General features: G+C 38.4%; 1 protein-coding gene across 1 annotated transcript; it reads left to right on the top strand.

Moving 5' to 3' along the window:
* The first annotated feature begins 9,231 nt into the window (after nucleotides 1-9,231).
* Nucleotides 9,232-16,710, top strand: LOC125879643 (nucleoside diphosphate kinase B-like). The gene is made up of 5 exons (XM_049561614.1): nucleotides 9,232-9,341; nucleotides 12,876-13,008; nucleotides 14,438-14,539; nucleotides 16,176-16,288; nucleotides 16,436-16,710. Exons 2-5 carry the CDS (start codon nucleotides 12,892-12,894, stop codon nucleotides 16,551-16,553), a joined length of 450 nt encoding a protein of 149 aa, XP_049417571.1. The 5' UTR covers nucleotides 9,232-9,341; nucleotides 12,876-12,891; the 3' UTR covers nucleotides 16,554-16,710.
* Nucleotides 16,711-17,866: the final 1,156 nt, after the last annotated feature.

Raw genomic sequence — 17,866 nt, 5'->3', positions numbered from 1 at the left:
TGAAATAAAACCTCTGGACAACAGCAACTGTCTGTGGTGTATCTGCTTCACAAACCACCTAACATCTACTATTTATATTTCTGAAGGACTTTCTGTATGTGTAAGCATGCTTAAAAATAAGATGGTGTGCATGGTTATACCTATATGGTCATAAATATTATACCAAACACCACATAGATACCATTATACGTACTAAACATCAGCAGGTTACCATTGTCATTGTGAGCATGTTAGCATTTAGCTCAAATCACCATTGTGCAGTCTCACAGAGGATACAATGAGTGTGTTTGTAAATCAAATCTGACACTTTACACTAAAATGAGAGCTCTGTTGTTCAAAGTACCAGAATGTTCTATTCCTACAGGAGCTTGGCACTCTGCTGATCTGTCTCCCTTGACAGAGAATGCTCTGCTGCTCCAAGAGTGTGGTGTTCTGAATAACATATCTGTACATTCCAAGAGTGCTCTGAATTTTCTGAGTTCATTTGTGGAGATTATCTTGCTGAACAAAATGATTAAGTAACCTAATATGAATGTTTGTTTGCCACAGAGCTTATTTTAGACAATGATCCAAAAGCCAATGGAAAAATCCCATAGGCTTTTGGATGAGGGAACCAGGGCAACTCTAACTTCCCCACTGGCCGACAGAAAAATGTCATCCCTGGAGCACTGTCAGCTGAGGCTGATGGAAATGTCATTAGTTTTGCAGGTATTTGGTCATAAGCAAACGTATTGGACCAATTAAAATGTTGACCTGATGATGACGCCAGATGAAAAGTCAGAGGATCGCCAAAGTTGTTACAGTTCATCCTGAGGACAACATGATTGATGAAACACATTTTGTTACAATATATTCAATGGTGGTTGAGATATTTTAGTCTAATGGTGGACCAGAATTGCTGCAACGGAGTACACACACGACCTAAACAATTGAATTAAAGGAGCATTCTGGTCAATATGAGTGTGCAAACCCTTCCTCTACATTCAAAGCAGGAAAAAGAATCAGTAACAGGAGAAGCTTCACAGCTGTGCTCAGGTTCCTGTGGTCCAAATGTATTGCAATGCAAGATGGGTTAAAGTCTCAAGTGTGTGCGTGTGAAGGGAGGTGTGTTTCAATTTCAGCTGATAGGGTCCCTGTTCTTCTCCTCCCCCCGAGGACTGTATACTGGACCAGCATCACCCCAAGGAGGACAGCTTTCCATCCCTGATTAGGAGAAGGTTTATATTTAGGGTCAAATTTGGGGGAAGGGTAAAAGTCGGTGCTCCAGATTAAAGACTTACAGTGGAGGGTGTGTTTGCATGACTACAGCAGTGTGTGTGTGTGTTTCAGTTATATAACAGGTGTTGGATAAGAACCCCACTTAGATAATACATTACACCTGTTAACTGTGGTGGAAGAAGCATTCAAATCACAAGTAAAAGCCCTGTGTTCAGCATTTTACTTAAAGTACAGAAGTATTATCAGCAAAATGAGCTGACTATAACATCAAAAAGTGCCCACTGCACAGGCAAAATTGCCCATCAAAATTTTATATTATATCATTGCGTATGATTACTGATCCATCTGTCGCCTCACAGCAAGAGGGTTGCTGGTTCGATCCCGGGCGTGGGAGCCCTTCTGTGCAGAGTTTGCATGTTCTCCCCATGTCAGCGTGGGTTCTCTCCGGGCACTCCGGCTTCCTCCCACAGTCCAAAGACATGCAGATTGGGGACTAGGTTAATTGGTGACTCTAAATTGTCCATAGGTGTGAATGTGAGCGTGAATGGTTGTTTGTCTCTATGTGTGTCAGCCCTGCGATAGTCTGGCGACCTGTCCAGGGTGTACCCTGCCTCTCGCCCGATGTCCAGCCCCCCCGCGACCCTCAAGAGGATGAAACATTTAATAGATGAATGAATGAATGAATGAAACCTGTAGAATGGGCCCAATGATGCAGAAGCACTGCTGATCATCGGGTTAATTTTATATGCATATCCATTTGCATGATATCATGATCCTGGGACAGATAGGAGAAGCCGAGATGGCTCTCTCCTCCATCAGCTCAGGACAAAATGAATTTGGAGCTGCACTGAATTCAGTTCAATGAATTAACTATTAACAGTTCATTTTTTGCTGTGTACCATTGGATGTACAGACAACTATCAATTAATTAGGACTTTGATACTGAAGAAATACTAAACACCAGATGATTCCCAGAGTTCCCATTCCTTTCCCAGTACACACAAGCAGTTAGATACACTGTGTGCTGCAAATTGAGCCTTTTTTTTAATTTACCAGAATACTTTTTTGAAGAAAAAAAAAAAAAAACACTCACGCTGATGTTCAAGCTCATATTCATTACAAAATCATCATAAATCATCATCTCCCAAGTGTTTTTGCTGCAAGTGAATCAACAGCAAAACACTAACAAGTCAGTAACTTCCTGTTCAAACAATAAATCTGACAAAATGAATATCAAAATCAAATTTGGCTTCATTTATTTCCTATCAATAAAAACATTAAAACTTGTTTTAAAAAAGCGTTAATAACATTCTGAATTAAACACTCATTAAACGCTCTTTCCACAGCTGATCGATGGAAGTAGCTAACGAGTGAACCATCTTGCATCCTTGAGAGTTGCACATGTGAAGTACCGATCTGGCAGCCAGGACAACCCTAATAGTTCAGTCTCAGTCTGTTAGCATGATATCTCAACATGATATCAAGACCTGGCAGCTTTACAGCTTTAGCTTCAGTCTGCTAACATGATATCATGACCTAGGACCTGTTATCTTTAGCCTCAGACTGTCAGCAAGATATCGTGCATGTAGCCATAGTTAATCATCTAAGATCTTTTGACGGAGTTCCTGATTTAAAATGAGTAAACAAAATCATTAAAAACTTAGCTCATGGAGCTTACGTTAGCTTACTTAACCAGCTAGCTACAGGTTATAAAATCTAAAGACATTTATCATTTCAGCCTACAAAAATGACTCTATTTCTGTCTAAAATCAGTGACCCATTGTTTTGCTAATTCATAAATCTGCTAACGTTACTGTAAAATGTTGGTAAAGATTCTCAATCAACAAGGTCATGGTATGTCCAAGTGCTTTATCGTAGGCAACTGGACTTGCTTGAGTTTCTTGAAGATTTTTCACCTCTCATCCAAGAGGCCTCTTAAGTTCTAACTGAGTGGAGGGAAGTTGCAGGCTTTAACCTCTGTGTGGGTTGAACATTACAGATCTGTTGAGGTCACATGTGAGTCACTGACCCACCTGGCCATCATGTGTGTTGGTAGGGTTAGATGGGTCCAGGTATGAATGCTTCCCTGATGTGTTTCTGTTCATTCGCCTTCCCCTTTGTCCTTGTGGGCACGTTCTCAGCCTGATGGTTTAGGGTTCTGATGACCCCCAGCTTGTGCTGGGTGTGCTGGGTTGTGGGTGGTGCGACACGTATTGATCTTACGTGTGGGTTTTCTGTATATTTCAATGTTGAGGCTTCCGTCCTCTTCAGTGTGTACTGGACAGTCTAAGAAGGGTAGCCTTTCTCCTCTGGTATCTTCTGGCATGCTCTTGATATTAGGGTCCACTACATTGATGTGTTCTGTGAAGACTTACACTTCCTTTCTTTTGATTATGACCCAGGTGTCATCCACATATCTGAAACACTGGCTCGCAGCAGTTCCTGTGAAGGTGGTCAAGGCTCTGGGAATGCAAGTGAAAAGTGAAGTGATGTTTTAAGATATCAATGGTTCATATGGGTCCAGTGTTATTTCTCTGGTCTTGTTGGCAAATCCTGTGAGTTTCTGATGTGGTGTGGAATGTTACCTACTAGAAGAGCTAGGATCCTAGCTAAGTGTTTGGAGATGTTGTATGTAACCAAGTTGATGCTGCTGATGATGGGTCAACTACAGTCAACTCCACAAATGTGACCTCAGCAGGTTAGAGCTTGCGGCTCCCCACTAGTCGGTTAGAACTTAAAAAGCCTCTTGGATAAGAGGTGAAACATCTTCAAGAAACTAAAGCAAGTCCAGTTGCCTACAATATAGCACTTCAAGTTATTGTAAAATGTTTCTTTGCACCACTAGAACAGAGAGATTGAAAGGTTAGCAACAGTTACTAAGGTGGCAGAGTTTAGCTAAGTCAGTCAGTTTACTCAGAGACGGTTTAGAAATGAGACAGCACACTATCATTTTCTGTAGTCATTGTATCTGCTTCACATGGGTTTCACCACTGCATGCTGCTTCAGGAGACTAGCGACAAGTCCTGAATCTGTTCATTCCAATAATTCTTTTGCCTTATAGTCACTGAAGTATTAGACCAATTTTTCACAAGCCATTTATCTTCTAAACATTCTGACACTAAAATGGCATGTTTTTAGACTGACAAATCAGGAGAAATATTTACTTTGTTAGAGACCTGTCTCAGCAACATTCTCGTGGGATCTGGCAACAACTGATGATCTTGAACCCGTCTGACATCAGATATTACGCTAGCAGATACAAACAAGCTGAAAAATAAAAAGCAAACATTAAATTTGTACTGTTTCTGGTGTTGTATTGTTTTGAATCTGCTTGCATCAATCTACACATTGTTCAAAATACTTTAAAAATAGGTTAAAGGGATGCTGGGGACAGGCAACCATGCACAGTTAGGAGACCTAAAGTGTACTATTGTCACAGCTTGCAATGCATCATTTTTTGTTATAGAGCATCTTTGGTTTACTTAACATTTCAGAATTTATCCAGCAAGTTTTAAAAAGAGCAAACTCGCACAGCAACAGAAGCTGAAGCTCTCTGATTGGATGTTTCTTGCAGAAATGCTCTCTGGGACTCGTAGTTCTTAAGTTGTCATGGACACAGTCTTTATTTACTGAGACAGTTTGTTAGTCCATTTTCATCAGAAGTTAGACATGATAGAAAAAAAGCATGTCAACATTTTGACTGGAAAAAAAGAAAATTTAGCAAATAGAAAGGAAATCATAGACATGACCTTTTGACTCCAACAGTTGACAGCTATCTATCTGAGACCCATGAACAGACTGATACAGCAGGAGATGTGATATCTGAGTCAGAGTGACCCAGCAGGCGAATGAGTTCAGACTGTGCTGACATGACTGAGTCAGAGCCAAGACAATCGCTGACTGTACTGTATATGTCAGATGTTAATATGGGATCAGATATGTATGTATTTCATGCGTGTGGCTATATATATGGCTATAATTAGTATAGTACATTTACTCAAGTACTGTACTTAATCACAATTTTGAGGTACTTGTACTTTACCTAAGCATTTCCATTTTATGCTACTTTATACTTGTACTCCACTCTACTTATCTGATAATGTTAGTTAATTTGCAGACTCAGATTATTCCTTTATACTCCTTTTTTATACAATATATAATCAACTATTAAATAAAATGTATTATTATAGATTAGTGTAAAACACCCAGTAATGGGTTAAAATGAGCTTAACTAGCAACATTAAAGTGATGAACACAATAATGCATCAATAACTATAATCCAGTAATGTATATTATTCTGAAATGGACCATTCTGAAGTTTTATTTAAAGGTCCAGTGTGTCAGATTTAGGGGAATGTATTGACAGAACACAGCCCATTGTTTTCATCAGTGTATAGTCACCTGAAAATAAAATTTGTTGTGTTTTTGTTATCTTAGAATGACCTGTTAATATCTACATGCAGAGTGGGTCCTCCTCCATCAAGTCCACCATGTTGCCCTACAGTAGCCCAGAACCAAACACTGCCTTCAGATGGGGCCGTTTGCGTTTTTTTGTCGGCCACTGTAGTCCTCCCACCCTTTGCACGCTGAAATTCAGTTTGTTGCAGTCTGCAACCTCACCACTAGATGCCACTGAATAACTAAATGATGAGTATGACGGAAGTATGCTCAGCTTCATGTTCAATCAATCAATCAATCGATCAATTTTATTTATAAAGCCCAATATCACAAATCACAATTTGCCTCAGAGGGCTCTACAGCATACGACATCCCTCTGTCCTTATGACCCTCACAGCGGATAAGGAAAAATTCCCCCAAAAAAACCTTTAACGGGGGAAAAAATGGTAGAAACCTCAGGAAGAGCAACTGAGGAGGGATCCCTCTTCCAGGATGGACAGACGTGCAATAGATGTCGTACAGAACAGGTCAACATGATAAATTAACAGTAATCCGTATGACACAATGAGACAGAGAGAGAGAGAGAGAGAGAGAGATGCAGGACAGACGGTAATGACAGTAGCTTACAGCAACATTAATTAAAGTAATAATATTATAATTCTAATTATGGCTATTGTGGTACAATTTGTTGAAAGTATATATTAATATCTGATAGTATACATATATGACAATAATCATATGTTTATAATAACAGTAGAAGTATGACTGTATGATGTTGTGAAAGTACATGTTGTGCAGTAAAATATCTCTTTAGTCTTATATCTGATTCTATGTGATATTATTAGATAGCAAATACTGAATCATCAATGTTAGAGCAGCATGTTACTGTTGTAGCTGCTCCAGGTGGAGCAAGTTTGAATTACTTTATATACAGTTAGCTAGTTCAGTCCAGTGGGTACCGTAGGGGTCGGGTTGCCAGATAAATCTGAGGGGTCCTAAGATGATCAATGGAAGAGAAAAGGAGAAGAAGGAGAAACTAAGTTCTGATACCCTTGTGAAATATTTTTCATGAAATATTTTTATAATTTTACCTCTTTGGGCCTTCATTATTTAAATTAAATTGAATTTCCATTTTAGTGGAAACGTATAGACTCCAAAACATGACAAAATTCCCAGCTAGAGTCTGCTTTAATCTTTTGTGTTGTATTTAAAACTTATCATGCATTTTTTCCCCATCAAGGTATATAACCACAAAGTAAGAAAATCAAAAAATACAGGCAGAGGGCAGAGCCTCTGCAGACAACTACACCACCACACACTCCTTGTGGATCATAAGTGATGTTTGTGAGGGATTACTTCTGTATGAGTCTACACATTGTTTATTAGGAAAAGGTGCCCAGTATACCTGTAATCTGTAAACTAACTAAGGCTGTCACATAAATGTAGTGCAGTGTAAAGTATAGTGTTTGCCTCTGGGATGTGGTCGAGCAGATGTATAAGTAGAACAAAATGGTATTACTCATGTGTATGTGTTGGCTTAGACTCAGTCATGCCAGCACAGTTTGAACTCGACCACCTGCTGCTTTCCTTTCTTACTCAGATATCAGGTGCCCACGTCTCCTGCTGTATCAGTCTGTTCCATAGATGATGGACAGTATGTCAGCTCCCTGTCAAGATTGCCCCTTGGTGGCCAACTCCGCCCCCTCTATGTTGGCAGATGAGACATGGGCCACACTAAAAAATGAAATGAAAGACACGTCATATTTTTTTTTTCCCCCAAGGATGATTTCTGTCATTTTAGACAATTCTTATAACTCTACTGTATGTTCAAGGTTTTGGTTTAGTGATAAGTTTGAATTAAATTATTTATCGGATGCTGTAGTAAGGGGGTTTGACATCATGATTGACAGCTGTGTGTGCCAGTCTCTGTGCTCCCGATCAACGGCGCTGCTTGCAGTTGCACAAGATGACAGCTCCCGTATCTGGGACATTTTGTCTTCATTTTTATGAAGTGGGAGGAAGTGGAGCTGCATTGTCCATTTTTCTATACAGTCATTGATCTGTTCATGTATCACAGAGACACTGTGATGGACATCAAACTCTCCTGCTTCAAAAGTCAAATTGATGATGTCTCATAATGTTGATTTACACGTAACCTATCATGTCTAACTTTATTTTTTCTCTGCAAGACCTCGTACAAATTTAAAAAATTGAATTTTTAAAAAAATGTGGTGTTCCAGATGATCTTTTTGGTGAGCGTCTTTGAAAACAATTATAACACATGGGGCATACCGACAGGTACCCCTGTTATACAGTGTATTTTCCATTTTTCAATTGCAGAAGTGGCAACTTCTTTTTTCATTTTATTCTGGGCATTGTCTTGGTGATGGCCCAAGATATGGGTTGCTTTCTTCTGTAACAGTTAGGGCTTTTTTAACAGTATGTACTAGTCAAACAGCAACCTCATGTGAAAAATGAGGTGTTGCATAAGTGCCAAAAAGTGCAGTTCCGTGAATGGCCACTTGAGGCTGGCTCCAGAAGCCAGTCAATCCCCATAGACCACCATGTTAAAATGCCCAACTGGACAGCAGAAATAAACATGTTTACAGCCTGGTACAAAAACTGTTTCGGTCTTCATTGCTATTTTCCCTGTACATGACAACGGCACATAGGGGTGAATTTTTATATAGTTTACTTGTTTACATTTTATTAAGGCTTAGAGTTATGCATAATTGTACTCCTCCAAAGCTTCGCCCTCTTGTCCAAATATGGTTACTTCTGGCTCCAAAAATACAAGATGGCCACAGCCAAAATGCCAAACTTGAGGCTTCAAAAGGTGAGTCCCCAAATCAATGGGTGATGGTAGCTATATACATGCAGGATTGCCTCAAGCCTCTTTCAGGTATCGTATCAGTGATGTGTGTGTGCATGAGTGTCAACATCAGCCATCTTTGTGTATAGGTGTTTATGTGATAGAAATGGAAATTAAAATAATTGGATGAAAATGAAACACATAGCTTAATGTAGGATCAGGATTTTGGCGTAAACTGGTAATGCATTTTTCTCTCCTTCGAAATCTGCCAATTTTGGCACCTCAGTTACAGTTTTCCAAGGGTGTTTTGAGATTTTTTCCTCACCACCTGCTAATTTCTGACACTGCACAAATGCCCCCACTTTTCATAGATGTCCAGTCTTCACACATATTCCTCACTTTACACAAATATCTGCACTTACACAAATGTCCTCATTTTACACAAATGTTTCCCGAACCTGTCCTCACTTTCGCAAACGTCCTCACATTACTTCTTAAATGTTCATTTTCAAAAAGTGAAAAAGGACATTTTTACATACTTAATGTAGTAAATGTCTCATCTTTTATTATATGTATCAGCTCTGCAGTGTTACACTCTTGAGATCTAAAACTGTCCTCACAAAGATAGACGCACACCTACACCCACTAATCCACACACACACACACATACACACACACACAAATGCAAACATAAACTGTGTGTTGAACAGATCTGTCAACCAGCAACAGCGGAGATTTAGCCCCCCCCCCCCCCCAGCACACAAACGCACACACATTTTTGGACCCCCACCCCCAACTGCCCCGCCCCCCCACCCAGTGCTGCCTTTAAATAGAGGTCCTCTTCGGCTCTTCGGCCTCGGTGATCGCATCCCCGCTGCTCGTCTTCACAAGTTCTCCTCAACCCGCAACCAAGGTAGATATCAACACACACATCAGAATGCACACACTGTCTTTTTCTATAGCTTTGTATTTTAAATACTGACTATAAAACTACCCAAAATAATTTTAAATCCCCATAAAATCTGCTCCAAACAGCTCTCTGTTTATGCATAATGTATGTACATATGCTGCATGTTGGACAGCTGCACACATAATTTAGATTATCATTTGATTGAAGTATAAAGTAGTATAGTAATCATACCAGTGTAAAAGCACAGACTTTTGACAGTCAGTGTTGTAAGTTATGTACATGTGCAGCACATGTGCGACTGCAGTGGTGACATTCTGGACAGCTGCAGACAGCCGGTAGCGTGTGTTCAGGGCATCATTTTGTGTTTGCATTCAAACAGCATAAGATTGAGATTATTTGGGCTCAAATTAGAGTCAATAACATTTTGATCTCCTTTTAAGTACTGTTCAGAAATAATTGAAAAACCTGTGGTTGTATATCAGCCTTTGTAAACCTGTGAAAAGGTTCTGTGGGAGGAAATTCAAATTCAGACTATGTAGAAACAGTGGGTGCTTTCTCAACATCCAAGTGCAGACTTAAAACCAAAGAGTCCCTGAAGTAAAACATGAATGCGTGCTTCCTACACAAACTTGAATTGAGTTTTCTTCAAGTTTCCAAAGAAGGATTACACTGCTAAAGGCTTTGGAGTATGTATATGGGATTATTTAACAAGAGTAAATATGATAATTATATTAATAATATTTACTCTTATTTGGCACCATCCAGATCACTCAAATGACAAAAAACATATTTCCTCTAGTCCTTTCTCTCTCTGTGCTGTCACTTTTGATTTTGAGAATTTTGTCTCTAAGAATTATTTCTACCAAAGAAGTAGTTCTTATGAAAACTGCCAAATCTAGGAATAAAAACATTTTCTAAGTGAATTTAAACACAGTAACTGATTCAGAAACTGTTGGCTCTGATATGCATGAGCACCATGTGTTTCCAAACAGCTGTTATCTGCAGACCCACCAGCTCCCCCTCCCCTGTTAGTAAAGTCCTGATTGGTCACTGTAAATGACGTCTCTCACTGCTGTTTCTATGTGACTCTATCAGCTGATAAATCAATTTCTAGGAAACAAACAGTCATTAAAATTACATATTTTCAAGATGGCATATTTTGTTCTTGATCAGTAAGTGTTTTTCCTATAGTCCCCAATTTTTGGAGCAGAGGTCAGAGGTCATAAATGTTTTGGTCAAGGACACTTCAACAGGAAGTTGTTCCTTCTAAATTTTCACCCAAAAACTACAAATTTCTCATTAGTTTTTCATAGTTTGATGTGAAACTTCAACACTCACAGGAACATTTTCTCCGATTTTTTTACCCTCTAAAACTTAAAAACCTTGTTTGCACTGCAGCTTAAAGCAGTGTCTCTACAGAAAATTTATGAAACTGAAGAAAATATCTTCAAGAATTTGACAATGCAATACATGCAAGTAAGTGCTGCAAATAGAAAATAACCAAAATGAGTACAGAAACTCAAAGTTTCCTATCAGTCAGTGTTGCTGTAAAGTTAGCTAAACAATTTATTTATAACTTTCTGATTGCATGATATAGAGGTTACAGCAAATAGTTGCTAGCACTAGCATCATGTAAATGAACTGCCAAATTGAAATTAACGGAAGAAATACACACAAGTAACAACTTTAGTGTGAGTTCAGTTCTCTTTTGTTTATGTCTTAATGGAATGTTTGTGTTGTCAAATATTCAAGTCGATTCTATGTATACATTGCAAAGTCACGCATTTAAAACATACAACACTCTTAATCGTTATACCTTTAGTTAGCATGAAGGAATATGGAATTATTTCCTAAATTTACATTGTTGGTTCATCTCCTGAGGAGCATGAATATGCTCAGTAAATTTAAGGAATATCTGCTGCTTGGATGTAGAAGTGTCTTGAAGAAATTTTGGCCTGATGATGGCCCTGAAGGAAGGAAAAGGAGCATCACCAAATTTATTAGGGCTTATCCTCTGAGAACAATGAATATCCACAGAGATTTTCATGGAAGCCTTGTCAGTATCTGTGGAGATACAATACCAGATTTAACTGTTCAACCGTCCAACAACATGCTGCTCACAGGACAAAAACAGCCACAGTGATTCAGTTTGACAAATCAGCAGAACATAAGCTTGATATGTCGCCCTGAATCCTAATTATACTCTCAGAAACTTCACCCCGAAGTTTAGAAAGTATCCTCTAGGCTTTTTCCGCTCTCACAGCCGGAATTCCTGCCAGAGCCACCTGCTTTCAGTAGATATCAGCTTCACATGAGCAGATACCAACAGGCAGTAAAATTAGAAAGCAGCCGAAGCTCTGTCCAACATCATGAGGAGGTGTCAACTTTCAGGAGGAGGTTTCCAGGCTGAGAGAAGAAAACGTCGTCCAAGTATTCAAGAGGCAGTTTTAGTTTCACATTCAGCAGAAGTTTCCTAATGAGAAGTGATTTGATATTATCTTAATACAAGAAACGCATGATGGAGTGACGATACTGAGCGTCAGTCACCGGAGGGAGAAAAAGTGTATAATAGCCCTTTAAGACCTTGTAAGAGGAGAAGATCAGATCCTCCCTCATGATCCCTCTCAGATCTTGTCTTGAACTTCCTTTTCTTTGTTGGACCCAAAGAAATTTAAATCTTTAAATATCCAAATCATTTCTGCTTCTGGACCAAACCTTGGTCAGGATCAAATTGAACCATGCTTTGGTTTGTTTCTAGTGTGGAAACATATTTCTTGGATGGTTTGGACCAATTACAGAAAGCTCTGACAGGCTATTGTCAGAATCAAAGGAAAAACAACAAAACAAGTTGAGCCCATGGGAAGAGGAGACTAAATGTTTAACTGTTGTTTGGTTGGATGACTTTATAAAGACTCAGTTGGCAAAAAATAATTAAATTTTTTTTTTTTTACACTTTTGAGTGACTTTCATAGAGGATGAGAGAGAAAGGATACGAGAACACTCACAAAAACGCAAACTTTGGTTCAGACTTTCAGGTGTGAAGGGACCTAATTTAATTTCACATTGTTCTTCAGAGGGGACTTTTAGTTTTTAGTTTAGTACTTTCCGTTTAATGTCTCCTGGACACTTTTTGGTTAAAAGGGGATTTTTTTTCTATTCCCCATAACTTAAATGATGCTGCATAACAGTGGTTAGCCTGTGCACAATTTCTTGTAATATCATTATCCATGTTTTGTGTTCAGATATTTGAATCTTTACGGCTCTTTCAGTGTGTCCAACATGAACCAGGCCCCTACATTTGTGCTGCTGCAGTTTATTAAAGGTTTCGTGTGTTTTTTCTTTGGATTTAAAAAGTGGAAAAAGCCTGTAGGTTGATTTGCTGATTTGGTTTTGGTTTCATCTCTGCTGTGATTCCCTTTCCCCCTCATTTGAACTTAATTACATGTATGTCCTGCTCCACTAACATTATTCATTATCTGAGTTCAATGTTTCATTCTATTTTTATGTTTGTCTTTCTTCTTCGTTGGTGTTTTCCAGCCTTCTATCAGTAAAAATGGAGCGTACCTTCATTGCTGTGAAGCCCGATGGTGTCCAGAGAGGACTCTGCGGCGAGATCATTAAGCGTTTCGAGCACAGAGGCTTCAGGCTGGTGGCTGCCAAATTCATTCAGGTAACCATAACAATGGCAGGCCATTGTGACCATGTTTTTAACTTTTTTTTGTAGAGATACTGGCTGATCATGATGTCAGCATTCTGTTTTAGTAAAGTAAGTTAAAAGTACTTGAATGTACGTGAACTTTTGCCCGCTTCATATTGCATACTGATAAAGCTAATTTTGACCACCTCAAGCAGCTCTTTGAAATGAGGATCAGATGATGTCCTCATTTTCAAGGTCTAAGAAGTGGTCCTCACAAAGATAGAAGAACAGGAACGTGCACTCACGCGCAGGGTTTAGATGACAGCTGTTGAGTTGTTGAATGCTGCAGCTATACTGAAAGACTCACACTTGTATCACTATCACTCACTCAGTGTAGTTATTCACAGCTGTTGTGTGTGTGGTGGTGCTGATGGTGTTAATCCCACAGTGTTCTCCACTGTCTGTGTGGATTAATAATCTACGTGCTTGAGGATGAACTTGAATTGAGGTTTAGGATAATTAGTTTATATAAAGAGGGTTTGAAACAAATTTTCAAAAAAGAAATAAAAGAGTATAGGACAAAATTATACAATATAATCCAGGTTTAATCACATAAACATGTTGCAGGTATAAATATGTTTCAGATATAACAGGCAGACTGTTGTTTTAAGAGGCTAAATAAAGAATGTGAAGGTACGTCACACCATGTGGAATGAGGGCGCCATCTTGTACATGCTTTGTTATCTCTGTTACCAAAGAGTATGCACTCGTCTCATCCAAAAACGAGATAGTGTAAAATGTCCGAGTCTGTAAGTGGAGTTAGTGCATCAGGGTCTGCTATCTAGCCTTGGGCTACCAAGTCATATGGATTTATATTGTTTATCATAAATACTTGCTTGACCACCATAACATGCACAATAACACAACATGCTCCTCACAAGATGGCGCCCACATCCAAAAAAAAATGTATTCTCTCATTCTCTATTGTCAAATTGATTTTAAGATGATATAACCAGATTTCTTTTACTTTCTGAAAGAAAACTGATGTAAATATTTTTGCACAATATTTTTTGGGTAGAATACCACCCAGGACAAAATTTTTGGCAAAAAAGTTTTGATCCAGTAACTCAAAAGTAATATAAAAAATAACACTGGGTCAATTTATAACCCTTCACAGTAAAAGTTATCATGCATTAATAACACTTTAAAATGCCATAACCATTTATGAAGTGGTAATACTAAAGTAAAGCTGAAAGTGTTAAGCAATTCATTTTTTTGTAAAACTTTAATCTGAAAAGTAGCTAAAAGATAAATGTAGTGCAGTAAAAGTACAATATTTAGTATAGAGTAGCATAAGTTGGAAACCCCTGCAAATTTGTATTTCAGTAAATGTACTTTGTTACTTTGCACAGCTGAGCATATGTATTAATATTTTGTATTTTGTGTGTGTTTTTTTTTTCAGGCCTCTGAGGACTTCATGAAGCAGCACTACCTGGACCTGAAGGACATGCCTTTCTATGGTGGACTTTGCAAGTACATGTCCTCCGGACCCATCCTCGCCATGGTAACGCAAGCACACGCACACGCACATATGCACGCGCGCACACACACACACACACACACACACACACAGTCACCCTGTATATCTCTGGCACTCTTGTCAGTCACATATCTTTCTCTTTTTATATCTCCCACTTCACACCCTCTTTGTTTCCAAGGTCTCTCTCTCCTTTTATAGAGCAGACCGTCTTTAACACAGTCAGCAGGTGTCATCACACTGAGAGGTCGTGACCTCTAAGGGCTAGGACACATGCCGATTCTTAAACAGCCTGGAAAACCCAAGGTTGGATGTGGAGTGCTACTCTGTGCCAACTTTCAAGGGCGCGGAGGCAGTTTAAGTCTGAAATTGCTAAGCAACCATAGCCGGCACCGTATCATAACGAACTTACCAGAAATCCCACGTTCAGAGTTTATCTTCCAGGAGTTGTGTTTAAGTGTGTATCAGGACTAAACGGCTGTCTGTGGGACAGATGTAAAGCTCTGAGTAGCTCTGCACTAAAATGATCAACTTCTCCATATTTATTATGGACTGATACTTATGGAGGAAATTGAAATGGAAGATCTGTTTTGGCACAAATACAAAGACAGCCCTTAAAATATGTTTTGATTTCAAGTTTTCACTTCATAATGACATTTCCCCCAATAACACTTTAGCTTCCTGATGAAACAACAACAAAAAACAAACAAACAAATAAACAAAAACACATTTAAAACAAAATAATTCCCATGGAACTGTTTTTATTAACATAATTTGATTGGTAAAGTAACAGATCTAAGACTTAAATAATTTGATTATACTGTAGTCGCAACTTATTTCATATTGTAACATTTAATTACAAAAAAAAGACTGGAATATTTAGCAAAAAAAAAAAAAGATTATTTTAAGAGTTAATCATAAATAGTGTGTTTCATTAACATATATATTAAATACAAAACAACCCCACCCTCCTTTCTATACACTTTAGAGCATCCTTTACATTAACTCTACATCTCTGTGAATATACAAATTAAACAAAAAAGGTACACCATGTTAATAGGTCTATTTTTTTTAACTTTTGACAAAAACTTTCATTATTTCATACAGTAAGATGCAATACAGATACAATACAATACAAAATGTGAAAAACAAAAATAAAAATGATGCAAGAAAAAGAAACATTAAAAACACAGGAGGATCTTTTTTTATGAATATAATGAATAGATGAGTTTAAAGTGGTAGTAAAAGTGAAATGAGGTCCTCTCTTCTGGCTTGTTCCCCAAATAACCAAAATCTCTGTTTGAGATATAAAGTTCTGTGTCAATGGCGTAGCGATGGATAATAGAGGCCACGTTTGTGAATAATAGACCTTAATGACAGCATGAACTGACAGAAGATGATGTACCTTTATGCCAAAGTATGCTAACTACGTCCTGAACACAGACATGAGATAGATGTCCATCTGAACACTTCATTCTTATACAGTAGAGAAGAGGATTTCACAAAAATGATTTTTTTTTCTTAAAACCTTTAATTCTTTGTTCCACATGACAAAATCTAATAACTCCTAAAATGCTCCTGTCTTCAACGTTCAATCTCATTATCATATAAGCAATATACCTCCTTGACCAAACAGATGACAGATGTGTTGATGTGTTTGCAGGTGTGGGAGGGTCAGAGCATTGTGAAGCTGGTCAGGATGATGCTGGGTGAGACCAACCCCGCTGATTCCAAGCCTGGCAGCATCCGTGGAGACCTGTGCATCAACATCGGCAGGTGAGTATACAAAAACAAACCCCCATAAATACATGACACACTGTACCAATAATACATGCACTTCATGTCAGGTTCAGGGGTCACACAAAATCATCACTGACACCATCCCTCCATGATTCCATTGACCTTTCTCCCCTATCTTCTCAGGAACATCATCCACGGCAGCGACACCCTGGAGAATGCCAAGCGTGAGATCGAACTGTGGTTCAAGACTGAGGAGTTCGTCAGCTACACCCCCTGCACCCAGGCCTTCCTGTATGAGTAAACTGGCCAATCATCAACCAGTAATCTACACCCAACTGGACCCCATCCCTGTCACACCTGTTCTCCCTGTCCTTCATGCAGTTGATCTTCTAACTTGGTCTTCACTCAACAGTCCAAAGCATGTAGCACTTACCAATAAAGTCTCATGTTAACAACAACTGTTTCCTGTGTCTGTTAAAAGCAGAAAATCATTTTTTCATATTCTGTTATTAACCAAGCTAAGAGTCTACAGCAATGCTAGCAGCTCTGTGAGTTCAAACACAGTCTGTTCTGTGACCTTTTGTCATTGTAAAGTGTGTCATAAAAAATATCATATGAAAAGTCATAGTATAGTATGTTATAAAAAAGTCATAGTATAGTAGGTCACAAAAAGTCATGAATATTAAAAGTCATAAAAACTATAGTACATCGTAAAAAATATCATAATGTCATAATTTCACTTAAAAAAGTCATACTGGATCATAAAAATGTAATATAAAAATGGTATAGTATGTCATAAAAAAGGACATCAGTATCGTGTAGAATGTCAAAAAAAGTCAGTATAGTGGATCATAAAAATGTCACATAAAAAGTCATAGTATAGTATGTCATAACTTGCAAAGTATAATGTTGTTTTACAGGTATATCAGTATCGATAAAAATGGTATCTGACGCAAGGTGATAGATAACCTTTTCTTTTTACAGAATATCATGATAGATGATTGAGAAAATGGAAATGGAGCCTTTACAAATTTTAACCAGCAAGAAATGATTCCAATAAAAGGATACAGAAATACAGTCACTATAATGTCATGTAGCACAGAAAACATAACCTGGAAATCCGGATGCCCCACCCCTAGCAAATTTGAATTTGCACTGCACAGGGATCTGGCCCCGACAAGCAGAGCCCACTGAATCGCCAATCAGACCAATCAGATCAGTCTATCTGACAGTATAACATGCCATAAGAAACATAATTATTATTATTATTAACCTTTATTTAACCAGGAAGATCCCATTGAGATTAACAACCTCTTTTTCAAGGGAGACCTGGCCAAGATAGGCAGCAGCAAGTATGAAGCACAGTTACAAATTGCACAGATAAAACACAAACAAATAGTACTGAATTACAAGCAGATTATGAAAAACAAGTACATGTAGTGGAGTCGGCCTCAAGTATTCTTAGTTTGGATTTAAAGCTGCTCAAAGAAATTAACCCTGTTAGTTTCCAGTCATTTTGCAACATATTCCATGCTGAAGGTGCAGAGTAGACAAAAGCCTTTTTACCCAATTCAGTACGGGCATATGGAACAGAAAGCAACAAGTAGTCTTGCG

Source organism: Epinephelus fuscoguttatus, linkage group LG19 (assembly GCF_011397635.1).
Source record: "Epinephelus fuscoguttatus linkage group LG19, E.fuscoguttatus.final_Chr_v1".
NCBI lineage: Eukaryota > Metazoa > Chordata > Actinopteri > Perciformes > Serranidae > Epinephelus > Epinephelus fuscoguttatus.
This window is presented reverse-complemented; position numbering and strand designations above follow the sequence as displayed.

Coding starts and splice junctions, on each gene's coding strand:
- LOC125879643 (XM_049561614.1), top strand. CDS start 12,892: ATGGAGCGTACCTTCATTGCTGTGAAGCCCGATGGTGTCCAGAGAGGA. Junction 13,009..14,437: donor TGGCTGCCAAATTCATTCAG/GTAACCATAACA, acceptor TTTTTTTTTCAG/GCCTCTGAGGACTTCATGAA. Junction 16,289..16,435: donor CTGTGCATCAACATCGGCAG/GTGAGTATACAA, acceptor CTATCTTCTCAG/GAACATCATCCACGGCAGCG.